The sequence below is a fragment of the Galeopterus variegatus genome, unplaced genomic scaffold, assembly GCF_000696425.1.
Source record: "Galeopterus variegatus unplaced genomic scaffold, G_variegatus-3.0.2 Scaffold21, whole genome shotgun sequence".
Lineage (NCBI taxonomy): Eukaryota > Metazoa > Chordata > Mammalia > Dermoptera > Cynocephalidae > Galeopterus > Galeopterus variegatus.
In genome coordinates this window covers 541,949-552,100 of record NW_007726132.1, presented here as the reverse complement: position 1 = coordinate 552,100, position 10,152 = coordinate 541,949, and the positions used below count along the sequence as shown (strand labels likewise).

Genomic DNA, 10,152 nt, shown 5'->3' with positions numbered 1-10,152 from the left:
TGCAGGTGGGAGGAGGGGAGGGGAGGTGCAGAGTGCGGGGGTGAGGTCCTGCTAGCAGGTGCAGTCACGGGGTGTGGGCGAAGCTAAAGGGACACACAGCAGCGGGGGATGCCATCTGATGGAGGGGCCTGTCTGGTGGGGGGAGGGCTGGGGGAATGGTAGGTGCAGAACCACATGGGTGCTTGGTAGGGCTGTGGGGGGCGGGCAGGCAAGGCAGGGAGCGCCCTTACAGGGTGAATTTACTCCCCTTCCTCCCTTGGTTAAGGTCCAAATTTCTGTCCCCTGCAGACCCCAGGGATGTCACTGTCTCTCGGCCGGGCCTCCCCCAGCATCTTTGTTATCTCTTCATAGGTACTGGTGGATCAAGCTAAAAGTGTTCCTGTGTACCAGGGGATCGAGCTAAAGCAGTCCTTGTCTTTTGTCCTGCAGCTATTAACTTCTGGCATTTTTGTTGAATTTCACGGGATTGAGATGTTTTTATTTGGTTGCCCTTACTTTCAGGGAGCTCTGGAAGCCCTCTGACCCCTGGAGCTTTGGGCACTGCTCCGATCAATAGTGCATCACCAGCCTGCTTGGCTTCGTGTTGGCCAGCCTCTTCTTGCCAGTCCTGGGCTCCCTAACCAGAAGTTGGCACTTAGTAAGAGCTCAGATGATGCATTAGGTCACCTGAGAGAGAGACACAGAGTGCAGGAAAGACCACATTTTCTGTACATGGGGTACATTCTGTTCGTGGTTTCTTTTGATAAACGCTCCAGACCCCTTTTTCTTCTGGTTTCAGGGTGTCCGGTTTGAGGTGGTTCCTTCCAGGTTTAAAGAGAAGCTCAATAAAGCCTCCTTCTCTGCCCCCTATGCGTATGCCGTCGAGACCGCCAAGCAGAAGGCTCTGGATGTGGCCAGCAGGATGCACCAGGCAAGGGGGCTTACATCCTTCTGCTTCCTTCCAAGTTCTTTCGCCATCAGGGGATTTTCAGGTTTTAAATATATATGTTATAAATAAATGCCATGTACGGTGTGCGATTAATGTAGCTTATTTATTACTGTCTTTATAATGCAATATAGTATTGTAATTAATATCATAGAATGATTTGCAATACAGAATTAATGTAGCTTATTTATTACTGTGTTATAATATAGTTTACTGTTGCAGTTAGTAAACTAGTATCATTTACAGTATAGAATTAATGACTTATTTGTTACTATGGGCTACTGTGTAACATACTGTTAAAGTTAATATGATACTATTGTTTAGGGTAAAGAATTAATGTAGCTTATCTGTTACCATGTGTTATAATGGAATATACTATTGCAATTAGTAGAGCAGCATCATTTTATGATACGGAATTAATGTTCCTTATCTATTACCATGTGTTGTACTATTGTAATTAATATAATAGCATCATTTATGATATAGAATTAATGTGGCTTATCTATGACCATGTGTTACAATGTAGTATACCACTGCCATTAGTATAATAAATACATTTTACTTAATACTGCAGTAAGTATTCTTATGAATCAATGAGTATCAGTTGGTTGGGTTTCCGCAATGGAAAGGTTGGTCATACTACTATTTAGGTGCAAACTAAGGTCACAGTTGTGTACAGATTTCACATGAGCCCCCAGGTGGAAAGCTCAACTTGTATTGGTGTGATCGTCCTAAGTATGTCCTTAAATCACACCAACTGAGCCAAAAACCTTTTGGCCTTAATTCAGGTAGCTCTAGGAGGATTTGGGACCCCAAACCAACCTTAACTGGAACCGTACCCTCCCCCGACCCCCACAAAGGAATGAAAAACCTTGGAACGGATAGGAACGGTTTTCAGCAGTGCCCTGCAGGGTATGTCCACCAACCCACATGTAATCACACAGCCCCTTCAGATCCCAGCCCCAGCCACACTCCTGCCCCTGCAAGGTAGGCTGTCTTGGGCACGTGCTTGTGGTCTTGTTTGGGGTACTGAGGGCATCCAGATTTTGCTTTCTGAAGTCAAACTGGCTTCGTCCCAGTGAGGCTGTTTCACGCCTGGAGTGACGTGGAATTGTCTGTATAAGACACACAAAAACATCAGTTCTAAATCTGAGTTTGGCTTTCTTGCAGAAAGACCTCCGGGCCCCTGATGTGGTCATCGGAGCGGACACTATCGTGGTGAGTCCCCTTTGGGTTACTTTTCTCTCTTCCAGTTGGGTTTGCTTATTCCCAGTGATTCAGCTTGTTTCAGATCCTACTGAAGGCAGCAGGTTCTGTGGGGCCAGCAGCGCCTGTGGGGCACAGAGTGCCATTTGCCTGTGTGGTTAGAGGAGCACTACTTACCTGAAGCTGCCGTAGCAAAGTACCAGCAATGGAAGGGCTTAACACCACAGAAATGTGTTCTCAGTTCTGAAGACCAGATTTCCAAAATCAGCGTTGGTTCCTTCTAGAGGTTTTGAGAGAGAACCTGTCCCACGTCCCTCTCCAGCTTCTGGGGGTTCCAGGTGTACCTCAGCTTGTAGACACGTCTCCCCAATCTCTGCGTCCATCTTCACGTGGCCGCCGTCTCCGTGCCTGTGTCCAAATTGCTCTCTTTTTATAAGGACACCACTCATAATGGATTTAGGATCCACCTTAGTCCCATCTGACCTCATCTTAACTCAATTACATGTGCAAAGACCCTATTTTCAAATAAGCTTACATTCACAGGTTCCAGGCATTAGGACTAGACATATCTTTTGGGGGACACAGTTCTACCCATGACTAGTTTTTGGACATTGGGAGGTTATTCAGAGGCATCCTCCCTGCATCTCTGCCACACCAGAGACAGCACTGCACCTGAGCCAAGCTGCTGACCTGAGGCTGAGCATACCTGGGCTGTTAGACTCCATTGGCAAGCGTCCCCGATTTGAGCATTTCAAGTAGTCCAGGGTCAGAAAACACCAGATGGGGGGTCCAGGGTCCGCCTTCCTTCATGTAGCAGAGGTCCATGGTGCCTACATGCCTGCAGACAAGAACAAGATGCCATTTCTGCTTAATGGTTAAGGATGTTTCTACGTGAAGTGAAAAACTGCACAGCGCAGGTTAGTCCAAAGGTTTAAGGTAGAATTACCTTCTCACTTAGCAGTTCTGCTGTTATGGGCTGAATTGTTGGAGTCCTAACCCCCAGGACCTCAGAATCTGACTGTATTTGGAGATGAGGTTTTAAATAGGTGATTGAAGTAAAATAAGGTCATTACGGTGGGTCCTGATCCAATAGGACTGGTGTCCTTATAATAAGAAGAGGTTAGGACACAGACACACACAGAGGGATGACCATGTGAGGACACAAGGAGAAGACACTGTCTGCAAGACAAGCAGAGGCCTCAGGAGAATCCAGCACTGCCACGCCTTGTCTCAGACTTCCAGCCTTCAGGACTGGGAGAGATAAATGTCTGTTGTTTAATCGGGGATATTTTCTTATGGTAGCCTTAGCAGACTAATACATCTGCTCTTAGGTATATACCCCCAAAAATCAATAACACAGGTTCACACAAAAATTTGTACACAGTTTTTATTTATAGCAGCACCATTCACAATAGCCAGAGGGTGCAAACACTCAAGTGTCCGTCGATGGTGAATAAACAGAATGTGGTACATGCACGGAGGGAACATAATTATGCCATGCAAAGGAAGGAATTCAGATACCTGCTGCAAAACGTGGATGGACCTCAAAACCTTGACGCTCAGTGGAAGAAGTTAGATGCAAGAGAAGAAATATTGTGCATTTCCATTTGTGTGCATGAAGTGTCCAGAATAGGAAATCCACAGAGACGGGAAGCAGACTAGTCATTATCAGGGGCTGGGGAGGGGGGATAGACTGCTTAACAGGTATGGGGTCTCCTTTTGGGGTGCTGAGAATGTTCTGGAACTAGATACAGGTGGTGGTTGCTCAACCTTGTGAATTGCTAAATGCCCGTGAATTGTTCACTTTAAAATGCTGAATCTTATGTGAATTTCAATAAGAAATGAGTATACAAAAGTGGACAGTGGGATTTTACGGATCTGGCTTAGGGAGTGTAAAATGACCCCCTGTGTGCCCCCCTTTCTCTCGCAGACAGTGGGGGGCCTGATTCTGGAGAAGCCGGTGGACAAGCAGGACGCCTACCGCATGCTTTCCAGGTGGGCGCCCAGTCAGCCAAGCTGTCCTGGCCACAGCATTAGAAATGGCCTTGGGGCTGGAAAGGGGCTCAGGGCCTTGCAGGTCAGGGCCTGGTCTTTCTGGTCGGAGCTACAGCCCCTTCCCCACCCCAGGAAGATGGGGTGGAGCCTGCTGGCTGTGAGCCTGGATCTCTGGCGGGTCCTCATCCTTCCCACACCCGTCTCCTCTATGGTGCCAAGAGCGGCGGCTTCTCAAGTTCTGGGCACAGGACAGCCATCGAATAGGACTGGCTTCCCCAGGAGCATGGTGCATCTGAGCTTGTGCCCATGTGGCAGGAAGGCGGGCAGTGCCCCTCTGCATCTGTCCTTGGCAGGGATTCTTGACCACTAGCCCCAGCATGTCCCAGGCCCGTTACTGACCTTCAGTGTATTGAGATGTCAGCTGTGCCCTGTTCCTTGGCCTAAGCCTAAAGCCTGGCATCTCAGACCCCTAGAAAGGCCAGCTGACAGCTGCCTGGGCCTGGGTCTTCCCGGCACAGCCGCTGCTGTTGGGGGGTGTGGTCCCTCCTGCGCTGCAAGGGATGACCGTCCAGACCTGTGTGGACTGGCCCTGGTCTCTCTATGAAGGTTTCCTGGGAGACCCTGTGGCTGATGACGGGGAGCAGAGGCCAGGGTGGGACAGGGAGGGAGGGCAGGCTGTGTCCCATTGGTTGCAGGAACTCGCTTAGTGCATGGCTCCCGCGTGCGACGGCGGTGTGACAGCCTCCTGTGTCTTGCAGCTTGAGTGGGAAAGAGCACAGCGTGTTCACGGGCGTGGCCATCGTCCACTGCTACAGCAGAGGTAAGCAGCCCAGCTCCAGATGCTCCCCTGGGGGACTGTGGGAAGAGCCCTGGCATTCTTGGTGTCCTGAGCTCGAGTGGAGAGTACATTGCCTGTCCCCAGCCAGGTCCTTCTCTCACATCCTTCGGCAGAGAGTCAATGTCCTGTCTGCGGGTGTTGGGGGCGGGGAAGGTGCTGTATGTAAAATTTCCTCCAACGTGACCCTTCCAAATACTGTCTTTGGGATCTTTTGGTCTGGAGTTGGAGGAGGTCACAAGTGTTTAAAATAAAGTACAAAAACCATGGAGAACAATTTTAAAAGCTGCTTTAAAACAATTTTAAGTCATGGGAAGGACCCTGGGACAGAGTCTGACCACCTGACCCTTCTTGACGTATTGACGGGCATCCAGGTGTCTGCTTCTCAGCAACTGAACCTTCACCCTCTCGGTCGTCTTGGGCTTCACCCCGGGGCCCTCTGGGGGAGGAAGGATTTGCTGGGCACTCAGAGTCCACAGACCCTTTACCTCTGCTTTTAAAGTCTCACCCCTTTGGCTCAGACCTTTCTAACGCTTAGCTAGTGAGTTAGTGTCTTGTGGCTGCTGCAACAAAAGACCACAAATGGGGGTCTTAAACATCAGGAATTGATCTCCCAGTTCTGGAGGCAGGAGTCTGAGATCCAGGTGTGGCAGGGCCGTGCTCCCTTCGGAAGCTCCAGGAGAGGGTCCTTCCTGCCTCTTCCAGCTCCTGGTGGCTCTGGGTGTCCCTGGGCTTGTGGCCGCATCACTCCAGTCTCTGCCTCTGTTTTCACGTGGCTTCTCCTCTCTGTCTGTGTCTCCTTTTCTGACTCTTATATGGACATTTCTCATTGGATTTAGGGCCACCCCACTCCAGGATAATCTCAAGATCCTTCACTTAATTACATCTGCAGAAACCCTATTTCCAAATAAGGTTCTATTTACAGATCCTAGATGGACGTGGATTCTGGGGGAGACACTTCAACCCCGGACAGCTGGTGTGGGGGACTTTTCCAACACACCCCTTTGAGCAGTAGTTGTGCTATGCCTGGCGCTTTTCCACCCACAGACAAAGGCCTTGTGTTGACCCCAAAAGTCCCGCTCCCAGAATTTTCACAGAAAACCTCTGGATCTCATTCTCTGGCTTTTTCTCCTCGTGCTGATTTTGTTTGCTTGTTTTTGTTCTTTCGTGTGTCTCCTTGTCCTTTGTCTAAGAGAAACCTCTTCGTCCCCGTGAACAATCCGTGTCTGAGCTGTACGCTAAGCCGGGTGCGTCCTCTCACGTGCAGCGGTGCAGACGACGGGCAGCGGTCAGCCGTTCATCCTCATCTCGGGGGTTTTGTCCTTTCAGACGGTCAGCTGGACACCGACATCTCGGAATTCTACGAGGAAACGAAGGTGAAGTTTTCGGAGCTGTCGGAGGAGCTCCTGTGGGAATACATACACAGCGGGGAGCCCATGTGAGTGTCCGAAGCCTGCGGGTGCGCCCTGGGCGTGCGCGCCCTGCGGAACACCTGCAGCCGTAAGAGGGGGAAATCCTGCCATGTGGGACAACATGGGTGGACCTGCAGGACATGATATTAAGCGAAGTAAGCCAGGCACAGAGACAGAAAGACCGCATGACCCACTCATATGTAGAACGTAACGCAGTTAACCTCACAGGAGCAGAGAGGCGGAGGTGGGGACCTGGGCCGGGGCTGGCAGATGTTGGTCAGAGGACACAAAGTGTCAGGTGAACAGGAGGAATATGTTTTTCAGATATCACACAGCACGGTGACTATAGTAAATATTATTGTACAGTAATGTAATAATGTAGTTAGTAATGCACTGCACGTTTTGAAATTGGTAGGAGTCCATTTTAGTTCTTTTTTTTTTTTTTCTTTTGCATCTGGCCAATATGGGGATCCGAACCCGTGTCCTTGGTGTTATAAGGCTGTGCTCTAACCAGCTGAGCTAACTGGCCAGCCCTAGGAGTCCATTCTGAATGGTCTCACTAGCAAAATATGTTAACTAAGTGGGATGCGGTTATGTTCGATTGATTTAATCATTCTGTGTGTGTGTGTGCGCGTGTGTGTATGAACCTGGAGGACGTGGTGTTAAGTGAAATAATCGAGGCGCAGAAAGAGAAATACCCCATGATCTCACTCATCTGTGGAATCTGAAAACATCAGACTCATAGAAACAGAGTAGAATGGTGGGTACCAGGGGCTGGGGACGGGGGATGGGGAGATGTTGGTCAGAGGATACAAAGTGGCGACTACAGTTAATAATACTGCGCTGTGTGCTTGAAATTTGATCAGAGACCAGATATTAACTGTTGTCACCACACACACACACACACACACACACACACACACACACACACAAAACGAGTATGTGAGGTGATGCATAGGTTAATTGGCTTGACTGAATTATTTTGCGATGGATATATAAACCAAAACATCATGTCGTGCACCTTCAATGTATATATTAAGAAAAAAGAACTTTCACCAGGAGCTGAACTCCCCATTATGAAGGCCCCTGGGGTGGGTAAGGCCAGATTCCCCTGATCGTGCCATCAGATTGGCCTGAAACGAGACCCTAGCACTGGCCGTAGGTGTTCGATCTGGGCAAGTGTCATTCGTGTTGTGATCTCCTCCCCCAACGGCCCCGTTGTGATCCCCTCAACCCCCGCCAGGGACAAGGCCGGCGGCTACGGCATCCAGGCCCTGGGTGGCATGCTGGTGGAGTACATCCACGGGGACTTCCTGAACGTCGTGGGCTTCCCTCTGAACCACTTCTGCAAGAAGCTGGCCGAGCTGTACTACCCGCCCAAACCTGAGGACGTGCAGCGGGTCAAACACGACTCCATCCCCACCGTTGACACCTTTGAAAACCCCAGCGACGTGGAAGGTGGTGGCTCAGAGCCCGCTCAGAGGAACCCGGGCAGCGGCGAGGGGGAGGGCTGGGGCCCATGTGCTCCAGGAGCCGGCGGCAGCCTGGTGGAGGCAGAAGGGGACCCACGGGCTCGGGGCACAAAGGAGGCAGCGAAGTGTAACAGGACGGCGGAGACCCTGCCCCCATTCCCAGCGGATCTGCTAGAACTGATAGAAGGCTTCAAAGCATCAAAGGTACCTGTGTGAGTCTCCTAGGGCTACAGTCACAAGTGACCACACACGGGGGCGTTTAAAACCACAGGCATTCGTTCTCTCCCAGCTCTGGAGACAGAAGTCTGAGATCCAGGTGTGGCAGGGCTGTGCCCCTCTGGAGACTCCAGGGGAGGATCCTTCCTGCCTCTTCCAGCTCCTGGTGCTCCAGGCATCACCCCAGTCTCTGCCTCTGTCTTCATGTGGCTTCTCCTCTGTGTCTGTGTCTCCTCTTCTGTCTCTTATAAGGACAATACCATTGGAGTTTAGTCTACCCCACTCCAGGATGATCTCATCTCAAGATCCTTCACTTAATTACATTTCCAAATAAGATCCATTCACAGGTTAATCCGCCTAACTGGGGGTTAGAACTTTAACACATTTTGGGGGGCACACATCAGCCCACAACAGCATCCAGGGCTGATTTCCTGTCTTCACTGGGTGGCTTGGCACATGGGTGGTGGTATCTGGTGCAGGCATTTGCCCTGACTGCCTGTTCTGCACACTGCTGGGTGGGCTGTGGAGGCCCTGGCTGGTTACCGGCCAGGAAAGGGCTCGCATGCTTGAAGGTGAGCAGGTCTCAGATGACCCCAGCATGGAGAATGTCCTGGGCACTCAGTGTGTCCCCAACAGGCCTTCGCCCAGCTGGGCAGCGAGGCCAGGATGCTGACAGAGATGCAACATCAGGGTGTCCTGAAGCCACCCTGTCTGGCAGCAGGTGCACCTGGGCCCCTGCCACCAGCTGCCCGGAGGGAGGCCAGGTCATGGTTTGTGTCCTCATCCCCACGTGACCATGTGACCCCAGGGCAGCTGTCCTTGCCATAGGGTAAACTGGGCAGACTTGGCACTCCTTAGAATTAGCAGGTTTCTGTTTGATATTCATCGATCTGCAAGCCTTGTCCCAGCTGCTTACTAAATCCACTATTGCGGATAGAAGAAACTGTAGACAATTTTGACTTCCCTCTTTTGGGTCTGTGGGAGTGAAACTTACCTGCTAAGTCCCCTCATGAGTCCCATTGCTTATGTTAATTCACAGGCCCTGTTCACCGCGTGCAAGCTGAAGGTGTTTGATTTACTGAGAGATGTAGCACCCCAGAAGGCCGTGGATATTGCCGGCAACGTGGATGCCTCCTTGTATAAAACTGAACGGTTGCTGGACTTTTGCACGGCCGTGGGGATACTGGAGAAGACAGAGCAAGGTGACGGAGCTTTCGAGGTTTTCTGCCCAGAATCTTTGCAGGCAGAAGAAAATCACTGCAGGAAGGAGGCCTCTGAGCTGAGAAAGGGCCAGGCAGGGAGGGCCAGGCCGTCTGTCCCACTACCCTTGGGGATGTTGCTTTTCCTGAAAGGGTGAGAAGCACAGGATGGATAGAGGAAGGGAACCAGGTGTCTGTGAGCAAGCGGTAGGAGACTTTATGGGTCTCAAAGGAGCTGTCAGTGAGCATTCCCCAGAGAATCAGAACCAGCATGAACACAGCCATTCATGTACTTACTTATCGACTTAGATGAGGTGGGTGTGTGGCTGGATGGACAGGTACATAGATAGATGGTAAATGCATAGACACGTGGGTATAGATTGATGATAAAGACGATAGATAAGATATTGACAGATGATTGATAGATTGATAGATAGTAGACAGTCTGTTCTGCTAAGACAGGATCTCTCCACCTCAGCTCTCTGGACATTTGCGGCTGGATGACTCTGTGGTGGGATGTCTTGTGCACCGAAGGGTGTTGAGCAGTGTCCCTGGGCTCCACCCACCAGATGGCAGCAACACAAACAAAAATGTCCCCAGACATTGCCAAGTGTCCCCTAGGGGCAAAATCACCTGGTTGAGAACCACTTCCATAGAGATGATAGATAGATATTGATAGATGATGAGTAGATGGATGTATAGGTAACTGACAGAAGAGATGGTGGATGGATGGGTGGATGGATGACTGGGTGGATGGTGGCTGAGCAGATGGAAAGATGGACGGGTGGGTGGATGGATGGGTGGGTGGGTGGGTGGGTGGATGGGTGGATGGGTAGGTGGGTGGGTGGGTGGATGGATGGATGGGTGGATGGGTGGATGGATGGATGGATGG

At 50.7% G+C, this 10,152-nt stretch overlaps 1 protein-coding gene across 1 annotated transcript in view; it reads left to right on the top strand.

Annotated features, from left to right (window-relative positions):
• The window catches only part of ASMTL (acetylserotonin O-methyltransferase-like), a 25,181-nt gene that overhangs the window by 1,504 nt on the left and 13,525 nt on the right, over positions 1-10,152 (top strand). The window contains exons 2-8 of the mRNA XM_008568064.1: positions 779-910; positions 2,096-2,143; positions 4,062-4,126; positions 4,885-4,946; positions 6,291-6,399; positions 7,617-8,049; positions 9,101-9,263. Coding sequence (XP_008566286.1) covers positions 779-910; positions 2,096-2,143; positions 4,062-4,126; positions 4,885-4,946; positions 6,291-6,399; positions 7,617-8,049; positions 9,101-9,263 — 1,012 coding nt within the window. The remainder of the gene's footprint in view (positions 1-778; positions 911-2,095; positions 2,144-4,061; positions 4,127-4,884; positions 4,947-6,290; positions 6,400-7,616; positions 8,050-9,100; positions 9,264-10,152) is intronic.